At 46.7% G+C, this 25,644-nt stretch overlaps 6 protein-coding genes across 6 annotated transcripts; 3 read left to right on the plus strand and 3 right to left on the minus strand.

The window, feature by feature from the left end:
- Positions 1–590: 590 nt before the first annotated feature.
- Positions 591–1,495, minus strand: SPG1 (septum-promoting GTP-binding protein 1; the record flags this gene model as incomplete). The annotated part of the gene is made up of 5 exons (XM_043150537.1): positions 591–764; positions 824–907; positions 964–1,172; positions 1,235–1,341; positions 1,395–1,495. The coding sequence occupies 5 exons, from the start codon at positions 1,493–1,495 to the stop codon at positions 591–593; spliced, it is 675 nt and encodes a 224-aa protein (XP_043011625.1).
- Positions 1,496–5,753: 4,258 nt separating this feature from the next.
- E1B28_005935 (uncharacterized protein) lies at positions 5,754–6,490 on the plus strand. Its single transcript, XM_043150538.1, has 3 exons — positions 5,754–6,021; positions 6,078–6,273; positions 6,327–6,490. The coding sequence occupies exons 1-2, from the start codon at positions 5,856–5,858 to the stop codon at positions 6,260–6,262; spliced, it is 351 nt and encodes a 116-aa protein (XP_043011626.1). The 5' UTR covers positions 5,754–5,855; the 3' UTR covers positions 6,263–6,273; positions 6,327–6,490.
- A 977-nt stretch (positions 6,491–7,467) lies between these two features.
- E1B28_005936 (uncharacterized protein) lies at positions 7,468–9,483 on the plus strand (the record flags this gene model as incomplete). Its single annotated transcript, XM_043150539.1, has 8 exons — positions 7,468–7,590; positions 7,646–7,894; positions 7,946–7,974; positions 8,031–8,601; positions 8,654–8,795; positions 8,861–9,156; positions 9,211–9,379; positions 9,434–9,483. The coding sequence occupies 8 exons, from the start codon at positions 7,468–7,470 to the stop codon at positions 9,481–9,483; spliced, it is 1,629 nt and encodes a 542-aa protein (XP_043011627.1).
- On the minus strand, positions 9,469–11,475 carry E1B28_005937 (uncharacterized protein). Its single transcript, XM_043150540.1, has 7 exons — positions 11,429–11,475; positions 11,209–11,376; positions 10,851–11,161; positions 10,442–10,795; positions 10,160–10,386; positions 9,925–10,104; positions 9,469–9,856 (listed from the first exon to the last, which is right to left on the minus strand). The coding sequence occupies exons 2-7, from the start codon at positions 11,248–11,250 to the stop codon at positions 9,693–9,695; spliced, it is 1,278 nt and encodes a 425-aa protein (XP_043011628.1). The 5' UTR covers positions 11,251–11,376; positions 11,429–11,475; the 3' UTR covers positions 9,469–9,692.
- A 170-nt stretch (positions 11,476–11,645) lies between these two features.
- E1B28_005938 (uncharacterized protein) lies at positions 11,646–14,193 on the minus strand (the record flags this gene model as incomplete). Its single annotated transcript, XM_043150541.1, has 17 exons — positions 11,646–11,664; positions 11,730–11,851; positions 11,917–11,968; positions 12,020–12,314; positions 12,369–12,453; positions 12,510–12,590; positions 12,641–12,808; positions 12,858–12,882; positions 12,935–12,972; positions 13,033–13,094; positions 13,146–13,167; positions 13,219–13,367; positions 13,424–13,451; positions 13,503–13,664; positions 13,719–13,958; positions 14,009–14,127; positions 14,178–14,193. The coding sequence occupies 17 exons, from the start codon at positions 14,191–14,193 to the stop codon at positions 11,646–11,648; spliced, it is 1,683 nt and encodes a 560-aa protein (XP_043011629.1).
- An 8,166-nt stretch (positions 14,194–22,359) lies between these two features.
- E1B28_005939 (uncharacterized protein) lies at positions 22,360–22,587 on the plus strand (the record flags this gene model as incomplete). Its single annotated transcript, XM_043150542.1, has 1 exon — positions 22,360–22,587. The coding sequence occupies one exon, from the start codon at positions 22,360–22,362 to the stop codon at positions 22,585–22,587; it is 228 nt and encodes a 75-aa protein (XP_043011630.1).
- Between the last annotated feature and the right edge of the window lie 3,057 nt (positions 22,588–25,644).

Here is a 25,644-nt window from a genome sequence, read left to right on the forward strand (position 1 = left end):
TACAGTACACTCACCGTGTCAAAAGATTTCGACAAGAACGTGCGGTTCTATTCATCACCAACCGCCATTTCATCCACGAATTGGCAAAACGAGAATGCATGCAGGGCCCGGTGAAAAAGTAAATGGGCATAGGTGAGTGCAGTACCAAGTACACGTGTAGGAGGCTAAGGAGCCGTGAGAAAACTGAGATGTAACTTAAAGAGTGTGGGGGCGAAGAGTGAGAGAAGAATTGACATTCGATAGTTGGAGTTCGACGATCTGAATCTTGTGCACGACAAAGCGATAATTATTAAATTGAGCGGAGACCGAAAGAGAATGCAGCAAGGGAAAGCAACAACAACGGGAATAAAATATATGAACCACCTTTAGAGATGGACGAGAGGTAAAGGAATGTGGAGTGCTGGTATTCCTAGGTCATTGGAAGTCGGATATAACCGACTTGCAAGCTCCTTCGTATCCCACAGGAGCGAGTACGCTGTCCAATCAATATACAGATGAACAGAAAAACAAACTTTTTGAGGCCAGTGACGCACTTCGTTCTTTCTCCTCAGCCGGTGCTAATATCCACAAATGACAGAGAAGTCCAATCCCTATACATCCACGTAGATCAAGATAGGTTCTCCTACCCCTTCGATCTCCGGAATGACGCATTTGAGGTCGAAGGCTTTAGCTAGCACGATCTTGAAAATCTTTTGTACGTTTATTGATGCCGAGGTCGAGCAAAATATTAATGATGCATGCATCGCGCGAGCAAACCGTTTTGCCTGTCACCAAACAGAGAATGGGTGAGAGTCGAGCTAACTGGTCGATCCAAGTAACGAACCTGTTTCGTGATTTCCTCTTGTTCATCTCGAGGAAATGTGGCGAACTGATCAAATTTGGTACCTATCAAGAACGGTATTGCAGTCTGAAGAGCAGATCAGCAAAATATTCCAAGGAGCGCGATGACGGATGCTACGAAACCTTGTTGAACCCTCTTGCTTGCCGATACCATTCCTTCACCGAATTCAACGTCGATTTGCGTGAGAGATCGAACATGAATAGAATCGCAACGGCATCGTTGCATACAAGTGGCAGCATATTTACGAATTCTCGTTGTCCTCCAAGATCCCATATAGAAAATGTGATAGTCGTTCTTCTAACGGAGATAGTTTTCTCCATGAAATTAACGCCTGCATCGTAAGATGAAGCTCATGATTAGGCTGATAATATGAGTGAACCACTTGTAACGTACCCAGCGTCTGGATGTAGTCTTCGTCAAAACTTCCCTCCACGTATTTCACCATGAGACTTGTCTTCCCGATCTGAGAGTCCCCAACCATTCCCACCTTGATGACAACACTATATGGTGTTAAGATTGCGTCGAGGGTTGGTGAAAGGAGGTTGGTATTCACCTATTCTTCTCTTCGTTACTAATTTCAAGGTTCGGATTGGAAAGGGAGCTACCGCTGGCCGTCAGGGTTGCCGATATTGAGGAGGACGCTGAATGGGACATGATGGTGCAAGGAATTCACGACAAAGGGAAAGACCTATCTATCCAGAAGAGGGAAGAAAACAATCGAATCGATATAGTGGTGATCTCGAGTTGGACGACGTCGAATCCGGAGGTGGAAGAGAGGAAAGGGGTGAAGAATGAAAACAAAGAAAATAAGGAAGGAAAGACGCGTTCTGCAGAACGTTGCGGAAACTTAGGGAACGGCTCCAGGAAGATGGACGCTTTTCACTGCGCCGTCGTCGTAACGCGACAGAAGGCAAGATTTGCAGATAGAGCGCGGCGCTACTGACTGGGCACGCGGCGAGCTTGGTCACTCGCACCCCCAACATCAGGCATCACGTGCAAGTTTTGACGCCCAAAGCAGACACGTGCCGCTCCTTCCTCTCTTCCTCGAAAGCCACCTAGGCGCGGCAGCTATCACTCGTAAGCTCTGAAACCAGGTGAGCGTGTTCTTCTATATGTGTAAAACATACTGTAAAGTTTTTTCTGATTCAATATTCTTCTAGGCTGCCATTTCAATTCAAGACTCAGTAATTTCCCACTGCTGCACCTGAGTCTGAACACTCCCATACTCACGCTACCGTGCTATGCTACTGTTTTCTTCCAAAAAATACCTATCTGATTAATTCTAGTTCATGTACATGGTATTAGGAGTGCTATCTTTATAAGTAAGTTTTGCCTTTTTAGCTCTATACTCCCGTTTTATGTCGCTTCCAAGTTGGTCCACAACATCCCAAACTCGCTTGATTTTCCAGTAAAGTTCTCGATGCATTCCTTGAGGATTTTGTGCTAAGGCCATTACAGTACTCCATTGATCGTTGATATGCTCTGCCTGTGCTTCACTAGGAAAAACGAAGTCCTGTCATGTATGTAATAATTATAACATATGAATAATGCAATTTCCATCAGAAAGCTGTAAGTTAACGCACATGGTTCGTGGAATCGTCAAAGGCATCCGGCAACTCAATCGGCTCCATGAGTTCCATGAGTTCCGTTGTGCTGGCACCAACCAGTTTGTCATTGCCTTGTTCTTCGCATGCAACAAGCTGCTCTTGAATTTCTTCCCAGTCGACGGTCACCGAGCTGGAGCAGCTTGAACTTCTATTGTGAGTTCTTTGCACTTTCATTCTTCGGTCCGCGCCAAGTACCACCAGTTCAACCTCCTCTTGTTCTTGGGCTTCCTCCACACCTTCGTCGCAGTCAGGTACATTGATTCCTGGGAGTTTGTAGTAGGGCAGAAAGTGGTTGCGACATAGGGCCAAGAAATATGACATAGGCGTCGGGGTACCACTGTCAGCTGCTAACCTCACGAGGTGCTTGCATAACAGAAAGTGGCTAATCCGGTATGAAGGACAACTACAAACCCATTCGTCAATACTGGTGTAGTATCTCCCACCCAACCGCTCGCTATCAAGTTCTGCCTCGAGCTCCAACCTTTCCAACACAGCCTTTTGCTGAGCCTGGTTACGTAGTTGTGTGAGCTCCTGTTCATGCGCACGCTGAACGTCAGATTTCAAGTAATTTTTCCAGGTGGCACGATAATCAACCTGCCATGGGGAGAGATTGATTGGGCGGCCTTGGCGCCGGAGGCCGTGAATGTTGACGATTTTGTGCTGGATTCATGGAAGAAGATGTCGAAGGACCACATGTACAAGGAGGTCTAGTCGAGGCCGATTGAAGTGCGCTAAGTCATTTCGTTTGAGTTGTTTCCAGGTGCTTTCAACTATCATCGTAGTCTTGATTCTAGGAATAGCCTTGCAGGCTGCTCTGGCCCATAATGGCCATTGCTTTGCGTTATACCACCGATTCCAGAGGTATGCCCATACCTGTGCAAGTTGATTGTCCCAACAGTACGTATATATTTCCCGCGTGGCGTCTCTCCAGATTTCGTCTGATGACTGTCTTGTTCCAGCCTTGTCTATTGGTATCAACTCATGTCGGTGGAGATGAACTCGGAAAAGTTCAATTATCAGTGAGCGATGTTCCGGTGGACAGAATGGAGGTAGGTCTTTCAATCCTTTCATTGCCGGCGGAGATGGCCAGAATTTAATCTCAGTATTGCTGTGTTTGAGAACGAATAGCGGTGGTCAGCATGTTTTCTCCTGTCAAAGGTAAGTTTTGTTGGAATTCATTATACATCCGAGTCGAAGCTCACCCGTGGTTGGTCAATAGTTGTACTTGGCGGCAGATTCTGTGCCAGCGCACCCCTCAGCTCAAGGAGCTCTGCCTGCAAAACCTTTAGGTTTGCTTTGAGTGCTTCAAGTTTTGCATCCGGTTCCTCCTCTCTGATGGTTTTTGTGTTCACCAGGTGAGCTTTCAGAGCCTTGCGGTCGATCTTGATTTTGAGTGGTTCTCGAGGCTCGAACTCATCATCTATATCTGCATCTTCTTCATTTACTCCTTCCTCCAGCCAACCTAGTGTAACCCCAGGTGCCCATGTCGGATCAATGAACTTGAATGTTTTGTAAGCGATACAGGGATCATAGGCAGCAGGAGGTCGATTTTCAGCAAGTCGCTTCTCAATGTAGCGGATGGCATGCCAATAACATAATTGGTGTTTTGCATGTGGCAGTACGACCCGACAGGCATTGATTTCTGATGTGTCTTTGTCGGATAATGTGAACATGATATTTGGGCAACGCATTTTGATGAATCGAAGAAGGTCTTGTATCAGTAAGTCTTTTGACCCAGCGGCAGCTGTTTTATCTTGCATCATGAACAGGAGAGCTAACGGAATTGCTTCTCCATTTAGTTCTCCGATGACCCCATACAACTCGTATCCTAACTGGTTTGTTTTCCCTTAATTCATATGTCATGGTTATACATTCCACTCGATAGTACGAAATGCCTTACAAGTCGAGTCTATCGCAATCTCCTCCAAGCTCTTGCCAACGTCATCAATTATTTCCTTGAAGGCAAATGCTACAGTTGACGTTCCTTCCAACTCTTGGATCTTGATTACCTCGGTGATGAGGTCGCCGGCATGTCGTTTGATAAGTTTGACTGCTGAGACAATTTGGTCTTCGTCGAGTTTCCATCTGTGTTGATTTAATTTTTGCCACTCTTTCCAGACCTGTTTCCTAGATATCTCTGCTTCTGGCTCATGCTGAACAATAGTACTCCATATCTAGTATCGTCATCGATCTCAGGCAACACTATACAGGCATTGCGGAGGCTTACCTTTGATGCCGTCAAATCCTTCTCCACACCCTCTGCGATAATCTTTTTATGATGATTTTGTAAACTGATATATCGATGTATTCAGGGTGGGATGATGCCGCATTTTGATGCGCGCTTCGGTTATCAAGGCTTCGCTCAAGGTCATTCGCAAGTACCCCTCGCAATTGTATCTCTCCATCATCATCCTCTCCCGTCTTTTGTCTTCATCAGCATGAAGACGCTGTTTCGTAATCTCCTTTGTGTTCTGTGCACAGAAAAAGCGAAATGATTTTGCACTTGGATCAGAATTACTCGAGTTGTATCTTGTTTGGCTGCAGGTGGTAACGGTGGCAGTACGTTGTTTTTCCTTTCTTCGTTCCTTTGCACTGTTCTGGTATTTCATATCCTTCTGATCGCAGTCGATGCACCTGGACTTGTAACCTTGGCCATAAACACGACGAGGAAATGTCTTTGCCAGACCTTCATATGTACACCGCAAACATTTTCGGACGGTATCTGGATCCTCTACGACCACAGTCTTCTTTCCTACAATAGGTTGTGCAGCAACAGCAAGTTAGCATTGTGGTATAACAGGGAGGAATATTTTTTTTACCTTTTTTTGGCGCGGTCATCGTGGCAAGCAAATTTGCAGCCTTACGGAAATTATTCGGCTCAACTGGCCAGGTCCTTCTCTCGAAGAAGGTTAAACACCAAGTACTATAAGCCACAAATATACACTTCTACTTTCACATTTGAATAATATTCTATTTACAAGTATCTACTACAGCAGCATGAGTGTGAAAAGAGCATGAATATAAGGCTGCTTAGAATCATTTTCACCGAGTCTTGACAGGTATATCTTGAATTAACAAGGCTAAAAGAATATTGAATCAGAACAAATTTGACAGTATATTTTAGACTTATAGAAGAACACGCTCACCTGTTTTTCATAGCTTACGAGCGATAGCTGCCGCGCCTAGGTGGCTTTCGAGGAAGAGAGGAAGGAGCGGCGCGTGTCTGCTTTGGGCGTCAAAACTTGCACGTGATGCCTGATGTTGGGGGTGCGAGTGCCCAAGATGCGCTTGTACCACGAAACCGTGGGACTGGGAAAATTCAAAAGACTTACACTTCTCAGTAAGGCCTCACTTCTCCCGCTTCACCAGGTCATATCTCGTTTTCAAAGCCACGACCTTCACTCGATATGATACCCGACCCACCTTCTCATCTCAGTCCCAAACCAGATGCACGATGCACTCGCCCCCCCAAATCTCGAATGGGTCCAGTGTACTACTCCTGGCGCATTCGAATGTGGATTGAAGGCACATTTGTTCTTCATATGCTGGAGCCTTGGGAGAAATTATTAATCTGTATGCTTTCGGTTCAACTTGGCCTCATTATTCTGGTATAATCAGTTGACGCACAGTGCTCATCTTCCTTGTTTCTCTTGTCTTGCTCATGACTGGAGTGGTTCGATACCTTCCTCACCATTTATCTGTCATGCAGCGGCGCAGTGCGTACTACCTATGGGGGAATGAGAATGACGAGGGATGGGTTTTACACTGGATTGGAAAGGCAATAGGATCATCCGCAGTAACGGCAGAATTATGATAATAAATGTTGTGAGTCTTGCGATCCCTCTCATTCACGGCCCCTTTTGACGTGCTCTCCGAAGGGGAAACCAGGTACCATGACTTTATTACGTTCATGTACTTGACATGTGTCTGCATACTCGTTGGCCGTTCAAGGGCATTCCTATCCGTTATTTCCATTTTACATCAATCCTCATATATGATACATGACCGACTATCAATATATGCTGGAATACTCGGATTTAACTTTCGTTGGTGATACGTTGGCGATGCTTGGTCTCCAAGAAAGTGCGGTGCTGCTTCCCAGCGAAGGGCGTGTCAACGATGGTTCTAGTGCGTTTCTCGATATGACCTCCCCTGTTTTCCCTGTTCTTGATACCAGCATACATACGTCGAGGTGCGGACAAACCTTCGCTACGAAGCACTCATTCGACAGTCATAAGAAAGCACATTTGCTATGATGAATTTTAGACAGAATTCAGGTCCCCTGCCACTAGATCTTTTCAGGCCACGAAGCACGTCGCCGCATCAAAGTTCATCCCACCTCACCGCCTCAAACCTCAATTGATCACCGTTGAACGTTCCATTCCCATTCCAGTCCCATGAACGGCTTGTTGTGCCCTTCAAGTGCACAGATAGGCACGTTTGTATGGAGAAACGGCCTTCGTCGTTTCATCAACCTCGCCCTTGTATAATATCAATACTGACTGTTAATTGCTTACCGAAGATTACCGCGTTGTTGATGCCATTGCGGTCAAGTAACCCTATCAGCAATCTTCGAGACGGATGTCATCTTCTGAAAACGGTGATTCAAGACCTTTTGAAACAGTCAACAAGTTCAAGAGTTCAAGCATTGAGTCGAACGAATGAGGTGAGCCTGAGCCTCATGGAAAACCAAACGTAGGTTAGACCATAATCTATAATTCGGTGGTCTGAATGTCTGACCACCTAGACGTAACTCGAACGTTGGGAATGTGGGCTGTCCAGACAAACTTCACCTTGTGACAGGTTCGTCAACACCTATCATAGGGGAAACCCAGCCGAAGACCTTTTCACTCGTTTAATTGAAATTCCTTTGTTTAGCTATCCTCATTCCATCGCATTCGGGATATATGGCCGCCCTATTGTGCCGTGCAACGGTGTTCCCCCCCTAGAGTTTGGACTATTTAGCCTCGATACTATGCTGGACTTTCAAGTCCAATTGTTATGTCCAGCTCTTCTAGGATGCACCTGTACAGAGGGTGCGCTTGTTTGAACTGCAGGTATTTGTCGTCTTCTCCCTCAAAACCCACATTAATACCAACTCGATGCTCCGATGGGTGTAACTCCTTCAGGAAACGAAAAGTCGTACGTCACAACGACTGCATGTTGATTCTACAACCTGACTGTGTTTCACATACAGAAATGCGATGGACGACGACCCATATGTAAAGCTTGTTTGACTTTTTCTCCAGAAGAATGCCAATACGCGGACGGGGCCCTTTCGGAAGATCAATCGCTCGAATCAGAGATCGAGTCTATGGAGAACCGTTTGCGTCGACTCCAAAACCCTGGAGAGCTACCAATGACGTTCAGAGATAGTATGTCTTTGCACAGCCCTTATAGCACAACTTCCAGTACCTCGTCATTGCGCCGAGGCTTGAAATTCCGGGTATGAAACAAGTCAAGTATATCTCGAGGATCAAACTAAGCACATTATTAGGATGCCCCGCCGGCTATTCGTCGAAAGTGGTGAGTGTCGCTCGATGTCCTTATGACCTGGCACTGAGCGTGCTTCCGCCCATCAGGCTACATACATTCATTAGTCATGCTCCAGTGTTTGGATTCTTCCTCGCGAACTCGAAATTGGAAACCCAACAGCCAAGTCCGCCCCTCTTGAGCGCCGCCTACTTGCTGGGTGCCCTCCTTACTCGCGTTCAAGACACTGCTTCGTATGAACAAGACCTTCTTGCCACCACCCTTCATGAAACTGCCCAAGGACTCGCTGGAGCACATCCTGACCGTTTATTACAAACCATCCAAGCAGAAGTGTTAGTAGCTAACTATTTCTTTCTCTATGGGAGAGCGCTGGAAGGAAAATATCATGTTACCGCTGCTGTATCCCTTGTATTGGGAGCTGGTTTTCATAAGATCGGATCATCGCAGCAGCAAGCCCTTCCCAGATTAGGACTCGATGCACCACTCTCTCTCGAAAGCGTGGCAAAGGAGATTGAAAACATCAGAGCCCTTTGGATGGTCTTGATCATGAACCACTGTTGGACTTCAGCCGATGGGGCCGCTTCTTATATTGCCTATGACCACCCTGAGTCTAGAATTGACGCGCCCTGGCCGGTGGATATCGAATACCAGCCTTCACAGGTGCGAAGATCACGATCCTCAAACTGATGTGACTGATTCATTTGTCCACCAGGTCCTTAGTCTTCGTGGCAGCGACACCATTGAGAAATTTTTGAGGGGCAACCCTGACGATGGAATTTCATTGTTGGCATTGCACGCGAAAGCCGCTATATTGTTTGAGCAGGCCTCTTTCCTACATAGACAATACCGACCCAGTAAGTTAGCCCGACTGATATCTTCTTTGTCCAGTCACTGAAAAATTAGGGGTTGCATGGTATAGACATGTCTCTGAAAGACGCAACACGCTTTCAATCTTCATTCAATAATCTCGATTCTCTTATACGACGGTTCATTTCGAAGCTGCCGCCCATCATCAGTTCATCGAGACCGATAGTCCTCCGGAGACTGATGTTGATCAATACCCTCGCTCGGGTGTCCTTGATTCAGATGCATTACACTTTTTCTGCTCACGATATGTCGTCCCGCTCCCTGATTCTGACTACTGCCGAGAGTATTGTTTTGGCACTTCGTAACACTGTGTTAGATGATTTCCCCTCTATCGATCCCATAATGGCAGTATGTCACGACTCTATGAACATGAACTGCCAGCTCACTACTTTCTTCCACAAGACGCTCTGGGGTGCAACTGCAAAGGTTTTCATCGAGGAGATTGTCGCTAGCCGTGATTCAAGTCTACAATCTGGTTTACACAGACAAAGATCGCCGCACGAGCTGATGTCTGCCGTCGAGCTTGTCATATCGGTTATGGCAAGGTTCTCACCTTATTCTGAGATGATGGGTACGTGGTTCGCTATATCTTGAAGACTTACTGACGGACCATAAATACCTCAAGCAGATGCTCATCTTGTTCAAGTACGACAAAATTATGCGCGTGCCAAATGATGGCTGAGGTCTTTCGTATTGCTGTACCTATTACTTGTCTTCATGTTTTTCCGGTCTGCTTTTCTCTATGCGTGTCTTCTGAACCAGTCCGTCCACGTTAAGAGTTCCACCTAATCTTTTTCCTTTCTTTCTTTTTCGAGTAGTCGTCGCTACGAGCTGTAGACTAGTAGCCAAAGGAGACTTCATATAATCTCAAGACGTTACGGTCTTTATAGACGCCATCTCCGATCCCCCTCCCCGAGTTGGTTGTTCCGTCTCAAGTACAATTTTCGTAACCACAAGGCCAACGTTGAGCCAAACAGCGCGAACCCAGCATTTATAAAATGCCCAGTAGGGTAACCTGGCGACTCGCTTGCTTTGTAGATGTAGACACCTATGCATGAGATTCAAACATGCGTTATGAACTTGTTACCTAATTCAACGCCATTATACAAAACGTACCGATAATCTGGCCAATCCCACCAAATGAAACATTTAACGGCACACTCAAGGTAGCGGATGTTGTAGTTCTCAGATTTCCGGTAAGCCACGAAAGTAGTGGTGGTATGCTTGAGAAAGAAAATGACACGGCGACGCAAAGTACAGAGTATCTGGCTTTAAATGCTGTTGGGTGTAGTGCGCCTGTTGATAGATAAGTGTATTGGCAACGGGCCATAGACAAGAAGGGAAGCCCCACCTTCAACTATGAAACCTATCCCAGCAATAAGTAAGGATATCATACAACCCCAAGAGCGTGCTTCATGCCTGTCGCTTAACCACGATACGATAACAGTGACGACGAAGGCAATAGCATACGGTGGAACTGTGAATAATTGGGCATCGAGACCACGGTACCCGAGACCAGATACGATGGTAGGCGCAAAGAGTGAAATACTGGAGAATGGCACAGAGATACAGATGTAACTGGTAGAAGTCAGTTTCGGTGAATATATTGAGATGGACTTCGACAAGGACGTACACCAGGTAATGAACATATAGCCGCCAGTCCATCAAAGTCTCCTTGGATTCCTTCCATGTCAATTTATCGTGTCCGACTGATGCAGCGCCACTGAGTCTCTTTATTATTATGTACCTCTCCGCGTCGGTGAGCCAGTGAGCAATTTCCGGGTAATCAGGGAATAAGAAAAAGACAAGCAAAGCAGAGATGCAAGCCGGTACGCCTTCGATGAGGAACAACCATCTCCACGCCTGTAGACCTTGAACACCATTCATACTACCTATTCCGAAGGCAATGGCACCACCAAACGCACCCGCGAGGGTGGCAGATGCCAAAATGAGAGCTACACGTAGAGCGCGTTCCTCGGGTTTATACCTGGATTGTTGGGACCGGATTGAGCCCGGGAGAAAATCAAAGCGAGGCGCCTCACCAAAATGTCAAAAAATACACCAGTCCTGGGAACAAACCCGCCTCGAACATCCCCAGCAGAAACCTGAGGGCTGCGAGCTGCGCAAAATTATGCACAGCACTCAAACACATTGTCATACAACCCCAACCGAACATCAAGAAAGCGATCCACCGACTCGGCCGAAACTTCTTCAGCATGTAAGTGGAGGGGGTTTCGAATAGAATATAGGCAACAAGGAAGACCATTAACGCAGTGTTGAATTCATCGTTCGAAGTGTGTGTGGTTTGTTGAAGGGAAGAATTGTCATCACCATTGAGGACTTTAGCATTACCCTGAGTGGAGTGAGTGATTAGTTTCGGTGTGAGGAAGGCTGACTGACGATATTAGACCGATCTAAGAAGCATAGAAGGTAAATTATCATAGAGGAAGGTATAATACGCAGGTCCAGGCGGCGAACAAGTCTTATAAGAGTTCATTACCAGCAGCTGAATGCGAAAATTCGAAGAAAACCTTTTTTCGAGCTCTGGATCAATGCATTGAGGTGAAACTGAGTTCTGGTTGTCAGAGGAGGCGTCGTCCGTTTTTTCTGGATCCCGAACCTGACTAGCCTGGTTCAACATGACGGTATGATAAAAACCGAAAGCTGTAACATTTATACCAGGTGACGAACGACCATATAGCTACGTGCGGAATTGGATTCGAAGATTACTATATTGTACTTTCCAAAAAATATAATCTACTGTTCTATGCACTCGGATTATTTAAATAATAGAACTACTGTATCAGAATAACATATGCATACCACAAAATCTTCGATCAGTCCCGGCTGAGGTCACTAGAAAAAACAAGGCGCCAGAGAGTCAATGCATGAGCGAACAGAAGGCGAGATCGAACACCGACCGTCCGAAGATTTTGGTGATCAGCCAGTCGTTCGCGACAAGCACGCGGTTACGTAGGGAAAAGAGTGTGCTGATGTATGCACTACGCCAGAAAAGGAATGTCATGACACCCCCTGTCGCAATCTATTGGTGATAAACAGTGAACAGTGAGATCAAGATGCGGATGTAAGGTCAAAAGAAACGCTAACATTGCCATTGGCGAACGGTAAGTCTGCGATGGCTTTGTCCGAGCCAATGTATCTGAAGCTTGCCGTAAACTCAAGACCATTAACAATGACGGTGATCACTCACGCGAGGCTGCCTTGATGAGAGTAGTGGAACGGTCGCAACTTCACCTTCGCGAGTTGATTCTGCACAGATTCAACTTCCGATGCAATATTTGCTTGCTCAGATTCACTGGCAACGGGGACAGCTTGCTGCAATTCAATAAGCTTCTTTTCAAAGTTATCTTTCTTGGCAAGTTGGGCAAAAACACGGCCAAGGTAGGCCCCCTGTTGAGAGGCCACCTGAGCAGTGGGGGCGTACGAAGTTGATGTGCAGTCGCCGATAGCAAAGATACTCTCAGCCCCGACCATTCGCAGATGATCTAATATCGAGAAGGTCAACATGGATACTCAAGTTTATGAATAATTAGACTTACGATCGACAGTGATGCCGCGACGGTTGGTTTGGACTGAAGGAAATTGAGCCATGAGATCTTGGGTAATCTTTCGACCTTTATTGCCCTGTACGCAGATAACCATTGAATCCGGGGGGTGAACATGAGTCTAGAGAAACTTACGCCAGCCCAAACCACCATCCCACAGGGAAACTCTTTTATGGTCTTGTCTGGCATTTGAAGCACGACGGAGTTATCTTTGACCTTCGCCGCCCTTGTCAGACGTGGCTGCGTGAAGCAACTACAGGACGTACCTCTTTGACCATGGTCTTCGTGAGAACATCAATCTTGCTCTCTTTGAATGTGGACTCCGTATATTCGATAAGTTGCTTGCTGAACATTGGAAGAACAGAAGGCAAAGCCTCGACAAGCGATATACGGACACGACCGGCGAGTTCAGGGTACCATGATTTCAAATCATCCTAGGTGGGGCCATCAGGGAGGTCGATATAACATTAAACATAACCATACCTCGAGAAAGTCGTGTATTTCACCACTATTCAAGGTCTCAATGAGGAAACCATATCTTTAGGCCCCGGAATTCTCACCTGACTTCGATACCTGTTGGCCCTCCACCAACAACAACCTAGGAGACGAGTGCTCTGTCACTTCAAATAACATGGACACTGGTCTGGAATGCACTGACTACATGGAGAAGACGGTCAATTTCGGACTCTTGCTGCCCCGGGAACGCGGCCGTCTCGATGCCTAAAGGGCTCCTTGAACATCGTAATAACCACTACCGCTCAGAAAACTTACAGTCTTTAAATCTTCTCTGCAGCTGAAGATGGTTCGGATGTCAATCGACTTGGTCGATAGAAAGTAAACTCACCTCTTCCGCGTCAGCCAGCTCCTTCATGAAACAAGCCTTGTCTTGAACGCCTGGAATACCAAATGTCTGAACCTCTGCACCGACAGCATAAACAAGGTAGTCGTAGGGAATGGTAGTTTGAGAAGTGTTTCCTTTAATTTCTGAGTCATCTGAGAAACGGGTGTTTGGGATAAGTGATGTTATCGTCGAAAATTTCGAGCGTTACCTTCGAAGGTGACGGTCTTGGTAAAAGGCTATCTAGAACGTTAACGAAACGGATAAGATGTAAACCAGGAAAGGAGTACATCGACTGATTTGGCTTCCGCCTCAATAACACTAACTTGACGCGACTTGTGACGGGCGAGGTAGCGAGTAGGCTGGAGGATTGATCTTGGACTCAGTGTCCCGACTGCGACACTAGGAAGTAATGGCGTAAAAAGGAAGTAATTCTTGGGACTGATGATAACCTAAGAATAGTCGGGAAAAAGGAAAGAGGTCAATGACTACCACAGCTTGCGCACCAAGTTGTATTCGGTGGTATCTATAGTCTTGAGCAGACTGGTGGCCCCCCACCCGCTGCCGAGAACTACGATGGTTTTCTTTGAAGGGTCTGAAGGAAGTTGTGTGCCAGGGTGACGCTCTCTTTGTGTGACATAGAGGAATGCGGCGGTGCCCGAAATGATTGCAATAAACGTCGTGCGGCCCAAAATATGAGTGAATTGCCGCCATTTACTAGGCTTGGGGGGAAACGGATTTGTATCCTGTGTTTATTTTAATGATGGTATGAGGGGAGAGAATAGATACTACGTACTGTATTGGGACCATTGTTCTCCTTCAGTCTCGGCCTGGAACTTGATAGAGCACGGTCGAAAAATCGTGCCCGTGCAGCTGGCAGGTGAGGTCTGGATCGTCCGATAGGCCTTATGAGGACTGCCCACGTCGAGTTAATGAGAGAAAGACCAGAAAGGCGGAATCAAGACCTTGACGAGCCTGCATGATTGCAAGGACCTAAACTTGACCAGGGAGTCGAGAAGGAACAGTGGGAAAATTTGTGTGCAAACGCGGCAAACCAACACAGGTCCGGCGCGTTTGTCCGGGGCACATCTTCATATAGCTGATGGATCACGCACAACGATATATACGTTTGCAATGACCTGTACCTATACTTTGACGAGTAACTTCAACTCATATTGGGCGTCGAGTTGGCGTCGAGTGGGCTTCAATGGAGTGATGCGTGTGAAAAGCGTTGGGCGCCGCGTGATCTTGGGCACTCGCACCCCCAACATCAGGCATCACGTGCAAGTTTTGACGCCCAAAGCAGACACGCGCCGCTCCTTCCTCTCTTCCTCGAAAGCCACCTAGGCGCGGCAGCTATCGCTCGTAAGCTATGAAAAACAGGTGAGCGTGTTCTTCTATAAGTCTAAAATATACTGTCAAATTTGTTCTGATTCAATATTCTTTTAGCCTTGTTAATTCAAGATATACCTGTCAAGACTCGGTGAAAATGATTCTAAGCAGCCTTATATTCATGCTCTTTTCACACTCATGCTGCTGTAGTAGATACTTGTAAATAGAATATTATTCAAATGTGAAAGTAGAAGTGTATATTTGTGGCTTATAGTACTTGGTGTTTAACCTTCTTCGAGAGAAGGACCTGGCCAGTTGAGCCGAATAATTTCCGTAAGGCTGCAAATTTGCTTGCCACGATGACCGCGCCAAAAAAAGGTAAAAAAAATATTCCTCCCTGTTATACCACAATGCTAACTTGCTGTTGCTGCACAACCTATTGTAGGAAAGAAGACTGTGGTCGTAGAGGATCCAGATACCGTCCGAAAATGTTTGCGGTGTACATATGAAGGTCTGGCAAAGACATTTCCTCGTCGTGTTTATGGCCAAGGTTACAAGTCCAGGTGCATCGACTGCGATCAGAAGGATATGAAATACCAGAACAGTGCAAAGGAACGAAGAAAGGAAAAACAACGTACTGCCACCGTTACCACCTGCAGCCAAACAAGATACAACTCGAGTAATTCTGATCCAAGTGCAAAATCATTTCGCTTTTTCTGTGCACAGAACACAAAGGAGATTACGAAACAGCGTCTTCATGCTGATGAAGACAAAAGACGGGAGAGGATGATGATGGAGAGATACAATTGCGAGGGGTACTTGCAAATGACCTTGAGCACCGAAGCGCGCATCAAAATGCGGCATCATCCCACCCTGAATACATCGATATATCAGTTTACAAAATCATCATAAAAAGATTATCGCAGAGGGTGTGGAGAAGGATTTGACGGCATCAAAGGTAAGCCTCCGCAATGCCTGTATAGTGTTGCCTGAGATCGATGACGATACTAGATATGGAGTACTATTGTTCAGCATGAGCCAGAAGCAGAGATATCTAGGAAACAGGTCTGGAAAGAGTGGCAAAAATTAAATCAACACAGATGGAAACTCGACGAAGACCAAATTGTCTCAGCAGTCAAACTTATCAAACGACATGCCGGCGACCTCATCACCGAGGTAATCAAGATCCAAGAGTTGGAAGGAACGTCAACTGTAGCATTTGCCTTCAAGGAAATAATTGATGACGTTGGCAAGAGCTTGGAGGAGATTGCGATAGACTCGACTTGTAAGGCATTTCGTACTATCGAGTGGAATGTATAACCATGACATATGAATTAAGGGAAAACAAACCAGTTAGGATACGAGTTGTATGGGGTCATCGGAGAACTAAATGGAGAAGCAATTCCGTTAGCTCTCCTGTTCATGATGCAAGATAAAACAGCTGCCGCTGGGTCAAAAGACTTACTGATACAAGACCTTCTTCGATTCATCAAAATGCGTTGCCCAAATATCATGTTCACATTATCCGACAAAGACACATCAGAAATCAATGCCTGTCGGGTCGTACTGCCACATGCAAAACACCAATTATGTTATTGGCATGCCATCCGCTACATTGAGAAGCGACTTGCTGAAAATCGACCTCCTGCTGCCTATGATCCCTGTATCGCTTACAAAACATTCAAGTTCATTGATCCGACATGGGCACCTGGGGTTACACTAGGTTGGCTGGAGGAAGGAGTAAATGAAGAAGATGCAGATATAGATGATGAGTTCGAGCCTCGAGAACCACTCAAAATCAAGATCGACCGCAAGGCTCTGAAAGCTCACCTGGTGAACACAAAAACCATCAGAGAGGAGGAACCGGATGCAAAACTTGAAGCACTCAAAGCAAACCTAAAGGTTTTGCAGGCAGAGCTCCTTGAGCTGAGGGGTGCGCTGGCACAGAATCTGCCGCCAAGTACAACTATTGACCAACCACGGGTGAGCTTCGACTCGGATGTATAATGAATTCCAACAAAACTTACCTTTGACAGGAGAAAACATGCTGACCACCGCTATTCGTTCTCAAACACAGCAATACTGAGATTAAATTCTGGCCATCTCCGCCGGCAATGAAAGGATTGAAAGACCTACCTCCATTCTGTCCACCGGAACATCGCTCACTGATAATTGAACTTTTCCGAGTTCATCTCCACCGACATGAGTTGATACCAATAGACAAGGCTGGAACAAGACAGTCATCAGACGAAATCTGGAGAGACGCCACGCGGGAAATATATACGTACTGTTGGGACAATCAACTTGCACAGGTATGGGCATACCTCTGGAATCGGTGGTATAACGCAAAGCAATGGCCATTATGGGCCAGAGCAGCCTGCAAGGCTATTCCTAGAATCAAGACTACGATGATAGTTGAAAGCACCTGGAAACAACTCAAACGAAATGACTTAGCGCACTTCAATCGGCCTCGACTAGACCTCCTTGTACATGTGGTCCTTCGACATCTTCTTCCATGAATCCAGCACAAAATCGTCAACATTCACGGCCTCCGGCGCCAAGGCCGCCCAATCAATCTCTCCCCATGGCAGGTTGATTATCGTGCCACCTGGAAAAATTACTTGAAATCTGACGTTCAGCGTGCGCATGAACAGGAGCTCACACAACTACGTAACCAGGCTCAGCAAAAGGCTGTGTTGGAAAGGTTGGAGCTCGAGGCAGAACTTGATAGCGAGCGGTTGGGTGGGAGATACTACACCAGTATTGACGAATGGGTTTGTAGTTGTCCTTCATACCGGATTAGCCACTTTCTGTTATGCAAGCACCTCGTGAGGTTAGCAGCTGACAGTGGTACCCCGACGCCTATGTCATATTTCTTGGCCCTATGTCGCAACCACTTTCTGCCCTACTACAAACTCCCAGGAATCAATGTACCTGACTGCGACGAAGGTGTGGAGGAAGCCCAAGAACAAGAGGAGGTTGAACTGGTGGTACTTGGCGCGGACCGAAGAATGAAAGTGCAAAGAACTCACAATAGAAGTTCAAGCTGCTCCAGCTCGGTGACCGTCGACTGGGAAGAAATTCAAGAGCAGCTTGTTGCATGTGAAGAACAAGGCAATGACAAACTGGTTGGTGCCAGCACAACGGAACTCATGGAACTCATGGAGCCGATTGAGTTGCCGGATGCCTTTGACGATTCCACGAACCATGTGCGTTAACTTACAGCTTTCTGATGGAAATTGCATTATTCATATGTTATAATTATTACATACATGACAGGACTTCGTTTTTCCTAGTGAAGCACAGGCAGAGCATATCAACGATCAATGGAGTACTGTAATGGCCTTAGCACAAAATCCTCAAGGAATGCATCGAGAACTTTACTGGAAAATCAAGCGAGTTTGGGATGTTGTGGACCAACTTGGAAGCGACATAAAACGGGAGTATAGAGCTAAAAAGGCAAAACTTACTTATAAAGATAGCACTCCTAATACCATGTACATGAACTAGAATTAATCAGATAGGTATTTTTTGGAAGAAAACAGTAGCATAGCACGGTAGCGTGAGTATGGGAGTGTTCAGACTCAGGTGCAGCAGTGGGAAATTACTGAGTCTTGAATTGAAATGGCAGCCTAGAAGAATATTGAATCAGAAAAAACTTTACAGTATGTTTTACACATATAGAAGAACACGCTCACCTGGTTTCAGAGCTTACGAGTGATAGCTGCCGCACCTAGGTGGCTTTCGAGGAAGAGAGGAAGGAGCGGCGCGTGTCTGCTTTGGGCGTCAAAACTTGCATGTGATGCCTGATGTTGGGGGTGCGAGTGACCAAGCTTACAAGCCCAGTCCTGGCAAATTTTCACAGCCAGAACGTTAGTACAATATATGAACTGCAGATGCCGACGAAGCATGAGTCGGCATCGAGGTTCCAATGGAGCGAGAGTGCATGACTAAGAGTCACCTCGCGGAGTGTATGGACCAGCGGATCCGAACACAAGCAATGTGACTGATGTCACAGTTGCTTCTCTCTCTCGTACCTCCACGTCCTGTCTAGAGACGACGCTCACGTCCTTTTCAAGTTGGAGGCTGGCCTCCTTGGGAAGTATGGTGCCATTCCCGTGGGCATTGAGCGTGGTTTCTTTATAGGTATTGAGGGCTACAGGGTAGCCCACACTTTTTCTCCTCCTAATCATTTCAAAACCTAGGCTGAGGCCGCTGTCATTCATTCCAAGTTTGTGGAGGAAGTTGTGTTAGGCAGAATTTCTCCTGGCTACGACCCGTGTTACCTTGAATCTCTTATAGGTCCTTTCTGGACTGCACTGATGGCTGTGGTCGAACAACGACCCGGCAAGTTTCATATTGTCATCAATCATTCCTTCCTACGCAACCCCCCTCCCTCTCTGGATCGTCCCCTCCTCTCTTGTGACACCTTGATTGATCTGGCTATGGTTTCCGTGAACAGCCTAATTGATTCCGATAACTATCCATGCCAGTGGGGCACATTTTCAGACTGTTTTCTCCTGGTTGCCGATGCACCTGCTGGCACCCAGGCAGTGGTTTTTGATGTGGATGCGGCTTTTCAAAATGTATCTCTCCACCCGTCCATTTGGCCATTTGTGGCTCTGTCTCTTGATGGTAAGGTCCATTTGGACCAGACTCTTAATTTCGGGGAGTTGTCTGTACCAGGCATTTGGGGACACATCACAGATGTGATGGTTGAACTTCTCAAGTATTTCGGGGTGGAGGAAATCATCAAATGGGTTGATGATCTCATCGCATTTTGTTATCCTTCTGGTCTGGACTCTTCTGGGGGGTTCACTTACAGTTATGATGCATCCGTAATTTGGGGCGTTGCTGAGTGTCTGGGGTGGCCTTGGGCTCGGGCTAAGTTTGTTCCATTCACTTTTTCCTTTCTTTACATTGGATTCCTCTGGGGCCTTGTAGATCGGACTGTGCAGCTGCCTGATTTGAAGAAACAGAAGTACCTGGCCAAGCTGGCTGTGTGGCTGGGTTCAGAGAGCTGCTCCTATGAGGATGCTGAGTCACTCATAGGTACCGGCACCTTTTACTGGCAATATGCTGCTGACGGGTCCCTCAGGTACGCTCAACCATGTCACCTTGGTAGTGCCAGAAGGTAAAGCCTACCTTGTCAAGTTTCGGGCAGGTTTCTGCATGTCCAGCTCCCATTTTGTTCATCATAGGATCCCTCACACTGTGTGCTTGGACCTGGGGTGGTGGAGAGAAGCACTGTCACGCGACTTTGTTGGTCTGCACATTGCGCATCCTCCAGCTGTTTGCAATGCTCACTCGTTGTATGTGGATGCTTCCTTGTCCTGGGGTATTGGGCTGATTTTGAATGGTCGATGGCTTGCCTGGGAGCTCAAACCTGGGTGGCGGGAGGATGGGCGTGACATTGGCTGGGGTGAGATGGTTGCCGTGGATCTTGCCGTGCACACCTTGGTTTCCTCAGGGCTCTCTGGCATTCACGTGGTGCTACACTCTGATAATCAGGGCGTTATTGGCGCCCTGAAATCTGGTAGATCTCGGGGTTCTCAGCAAAATCTGGTCCTGAGGAAAATTGTTGGCCTGTTCCACACTCACTCAATCTGGGTTTCAATGGAGTACATCAACACGAAGGATAATCCGGCAGACCTGCCATCACATGTTTTGTTTCCTCCCGCACTCTGTTACACCCAAATCCTCCTGGTTTATCATCTTACTTGTCCCCCTTTGTCTGCAACTCTGTCGCATCCCATGATGTCAGACTGCTCCACTGATTTGTTCTTACTGGTATTTGGTTGGCAGAAATATTCTTGTTTATCCGCCGCCATTCTGTACCTTCCGTTTACCACTGCACTACCTTTTCTTACCTTTACTCTACCTTTCGTAACATATGCCTTATTTTTGTGACATACGTTTTCCTGTTGTTTTCTGTAGTAATGTTTACCTCTAATCCTTCATGTGTGTAACTGCCATGTGTAAATCATGATGTGCGCCTCCATGTTATCTGTGTTTGGCTGATATATAGCCTGGGTCACTCGTTTGGTCAAGGCCATGCATTCTTGTCTTTCACCTCATCACTACTATGCCAGTCATCTGTATTCCTCCTTCTCGCTATTCAAATGCACCCTTGGCTTCCCCATATCATCGTAGTTCCCGTTCTTCGTACTCTGATCGTACCAAAAGTGTTCTGTCTTTCGCATACTCTGAGGACACGAAGGCTCGCACAAAAGGCGCGCTCAGCAGATTTCACCAGTGGGCCGACTTCAATGGGTACTACAAGGAACCTCTTTTGCCACCATCTGAGAAGTGTTTAGTGGAGTATGTCTCGTTGACAATGGCAGGTTCTGTGGCTCTGAGTACGGCAAGATCTCACATGCGCTACCTACGGAATCATTACGAGTTGAAGGGTTATGTCTGGCCAGGAAGTTCTGATTTGGACCATGTGTTGAAGGCTGTAGGTCGCCTAGTGCCACCATCGTCTGTGCAACCAAAGTGTGCCCCTGTCACTTTGGAGATGCTTTCCCTGTTGATCAATTCACTGGATGCCACAGACGGTTTCGATGCAGCTGTCGCAGCAGCTGCTTCTGCTGCATTCTACGGTCAAGCCAGGATGGGAGAACTACTCTCTTTGAACTCAGACCCTGCAGAGTATAACTACCTGATTCACCCTGTTACCAAAGACATTTCACTGGTGGATGGTGCTTCCTACTCCTTGTTTCTGCCCAGCACGAAGATGATGGTCCACCGTGGCAACACCTTGTTTATACCCCACCAGTCTGATGACTCTGATCCTACCTCTGCTATATACAATCATATTGTCATCAACAACTTGGCTGAAAGTTTGCCTCTATTTTCCTATCTAACAGCAGCTCGCTCTGGGAATGGAACAAAGCGTGTTGTGTTGACAAGGAAAGATTTCATGAGGTGTTACAACAATGTCTGGTCATTGAATGGCCTGGACTGTTTCACTTGTCATTCTTTCCAGATAGGCAGTACAACACACTACCTCAAGAGGGGGATTGACCCTAACATTATAAAGGCGTCAGGCAGATGGAGCTCTGACGCATTCCACAAGTACTGGCGGCACATTGACAAGGTTGCTGGAATTCACTTGGTGGATATCAATGCACAGTCTTCCTGCAAGGTTCCAAGGAGGTAGCTTCCTGCCTCTGGCTTTTCTTTGGGTGGTCTCTGGTGAGTTATCGGACTCACTTCGACGCGCCGAGGCTAAGTTTGGGTGGTCTTCAGTTTGCTTCTAACTCCCCCGATCCCATGGCCTGTTTTGCGGGTCACAGCCTCGTTGCTCCCACCTAAGGACATTAGTTATTATGTAGAGATAGTTAGTCTTGATGTACATGATTCCTAGTGAAGAATCAGAATGTTGCAAGCCTCAGGAAACCTCTCGTCCCTCATCTCATCGCAGCTCGCGAGCTTTCAACACTTGCTCAGATTGAGCATATTCACTCATTTTACTGTAACTGCCACTTGTCCTTCACACTCGTTACTTGTTTAACCCAATTGGGCCATCATTTATTCAATCAATTCTGACTTTCCAAGCTGTCGACACCAAGGCCTACAAGAAGCAGAATGACCCAATGACTCGATGAGTCTTCACACTGACATGGGACAAACAATTCTCAACCCTCAAGAGAAGATGCACTAGCCTTGATTCAAGGTATTGTGACAGGGAGTGCAGGAGGAGGTGCACGAAGGCATAGTGGCCCTTTGGTACCACCAACTCCGGCTCATACACAACAGTCGACCCAAGGGCCAAGCCAAACAGCATCAGCACATCCTCCTATGTCCACCACTATGAACACACAGACAAACTCGGACCAACACCCTATGGTTCAGCATGGTCCAGACGTAACAACACCGCATCACAGTCAAGGTCCAAATACACATCCTGGCCAGCCCCGAATGTACATGCAAGCAGAAATGGATATGGTTCTGCAACGGTTGGCAATCCTCGAAGCCGTGAACATGCAACCAATGGTGGCCAGCACAGAGGACATAGAGCGTGCATGGGAATTGGCTTGAGCTGTGGCAGAACTCTCAAAAAGCAAGACACTACCCGATCCAGAAGAAGGATTCAAAGAAGACCTGCTAAACTTTCATGAGTACCCCCCCCCCCTTTTCCTAAACTGCCAACTTCCCCAGGTGAAAGCCACGTACATTCTGGCATGACAACCAGAGGCCTGAAGGTCACGGAACAGACCAAGCGCCACGGTACCAGCATTTACAGAGCCATGTTCAAGGCCTGAGAGCCACGGAATGGGCCAAAGGCCATGGCAATCTTTGAACACCATGTCACAGTAGTGCATGGAATGTGGGTGTTTTTTATGTTTTAGAGGCAGTTCAACTTCTCCAAGAGTGTGTTACATCCATGCCAGTCCAATATGATCCAATCCAATCTGGACTGACTGGTCACAATCACTTTCATTCTATTCTTACTTACTCCACTTACCTTAATCTCTGTACTACCCATTAAAGCCTAGGCTATCGGCTTGGGAGTCGGCGGTCCGAATGTGGATCCGACTATTGGATCCATCTCAGACCTTGTATGATTCTATCCTATATAAGATGTACGACTTAGTAGTTACATTCTTTAGAATTAAACTCGACCCTGGTTTCCCAGTGACCTGGTCTAAGGCAGTTCAACTCAGGGAGCCATTGTCCAATAACTTCGGCTACTGTCAAGACTCCGTCATTCTCTTCAACCTCCTTCACTCTCCTCGTCGCTCTCTGACACACTCCGATCAACTCTGATTCTTTCCTCTCTTCATCTTAGATCATTCCTCTTTTAGTATATCCTTCCGTACATATCTTATATCTTATCTTATCGTTTCTTCCTTCGGTTCCATTCGGTTCCGAGTCATTCCACACATCCTTAACAGTAGTTTAATTCTTTTTCTTGAGTCGAAATGTCATTCACTCTGGACAACGTCTCTGATCAGTTCAAGATCTTCGATTCTATGTTTCCTTCCCGTCCTACTCCAATTACGACCCATGTCAGGTCTCATCTTCGCATATCTCATCTTCAAGTTCCCAGTTCTTCACGAAGGGTCAGCAGCATTTATGCTTCTGATTCCAACGACCCATACAATACTTTACTATCTCTGAGCAAACTCCAAGGTACCGTCAATCGTCCCTGACGCTCTTCCAGCAATCACAGCTCCAACCAACACACCCCCCAACAATCTCCGATCATCTCCAAAATGCACATCGAGGAGGTTCCGGAGACACCGAGGAGGAATAAAGGCAAGGGTAGAGTGGATGATGACGAGGATGACTCTTTTGATGATGGTACTGACCCTGATGCTCCAATCTGTGGCTCAGGAGGTGGTTCAGGAGGCGGTGGTCCTCCTGGTGGTGGTGGAGGTGGTGGTCATGGTCTGCCACAAGGCGGTGGAGCCGAGGGTTTCTTTTCGGCTTATGCTACCTACCTCACCACTCACAATCTTCTGCTTCAGCAAATGCTACGCGAAAAAGCAAAACTGAAGAAAGGTGCCAAACCGAAGGACCCCGAAACCTTCAACGGCTCCGACCCCACCAAACTCAAAAACTTCCTCACTGGTCTACCCCTTCCTCCGTGGTATAGCTCTCGACTACTTTGAACCTGATTTGTTAGGTAGCGAGTTTTCCGAGCTGGATCCGCCAGCTTGGATGGTTAGCTACAGAGCTTGGGTAGTAGAACTCCAAACTAACTTTGGTCAAGTGGATGCTGCTGGAGAAGCGGTGGATAAGTTGGATTACTTGGTTATGCGGTCGAACGAGAAAATTGCGCCGTATATTACTAAATTCAATGACATTGCAGCTAAAATTGGTTATAGTGACTCCGCTCTTCAGCATGCCTTTTACAAAGGTCTTCCTGAACGTCTAAAGGACGGAGTTAGTAACATCACCGGTGGGAAGCCAGCGTTGTATCATCCTCTCAAAGTGGCCACTAAAGCCGTAGATCTTTGCTATTGGCAGCGCGAGGCCGAAAAGTCCCGAGCTAATCGCCAGTCCAACTCCAATTCCAATTCCAGCTCTACTCCGAAACAATCCTCTTCCTCTACCTCTACTTCCAACAATAACTCCTCTTCCTCTTCGCAATCCAAGTCCAAGCCGAAAGGCAAAGGACAGACCTCGAACTCTTCCACCTCCAACGCTTCTGCTTCGGCCTCTGCCGCTCCCCGTCTCCCATTCTTGGAGAAGTTAGGAACATATGGAAAACTCAATGCCGACAAGAAGGCCCGACGGTTGAAGGAAGGGTTGTGTAGTTACTGTGGGTTGGGTAAACATAAAGTTGAGGATTGTCAAAAGAAGAAGACTAATCAGACTGCAAAGGATGCTAAAGCCTGTGCAGCGACAGTTTCTTCTACTCCGGAGAAGGCCAAGTCCGATGAGAAGTCGGGAAACTAGGCTGCAACTCCGATGCCTCAACACAAGCTCGGAGTTGCACTGCACCGGATTGTGTCTATCCTGAGGTTACACTCAACGCAGCTGCGCTCTCTTCTTCTAATTCGCTTACGGTTCCTCTTACCTCCAATACATATAATTTCTTGGCCCTAGTGGACTCTGTTTCTTCCCATTGCTTTATTGATAAAGGCTTTGTTACAAAGAATCTAGTACATACAATACCTATTTCACCTATATCTTTACGATTACTCGACAGTTCCATCGGCTCCGTTATTACGTCATCCGCCTCGCTTCCGATGAAGTTCTCTACAGGCAAAACCATCCTAATTGACTTTTATGTCACTTCTCTAGATTCTACTTGCAACTTAGTTCTGGGATACAACTGGTTCAACCACTACAATCCGTTGATTGACTGGTCTGAAAACAGTATCACTTTCCGAACCAACACGCTTCCGAATCCAGCCGACCGTCTGACTCCCTCTGTTGAGGACTCAGACAAATCCATTCCGGCGGGCCCGAGCAAACACCAACAGGCTAAACTCCGCTACGCTTCTAAGGCGAAACCTAAGATTGCGTAAGTAAATAATCAACTTCTCACTTTCCTTTTGAGCCTATTTACTCCTATGCAGATCTTCTTAACGCTCCTTCCAACTTGACTCTGCTGGTTTCCATCATCTCCACTCGTGCTTACTT

Source organism: Marasmius oreades, chromosome 3 (genome assembly GCF_018924745.1).
Source record: "Marasmius oreades isolate 03SP1 chromosome 3, whole genome shotgun sequence".
NCBI lineage: Eukaryota > Fungi > Basidiomycota > Agaricomycetes > Agaricales > Marasmiaceae > Marasmius > Marasmius oreades.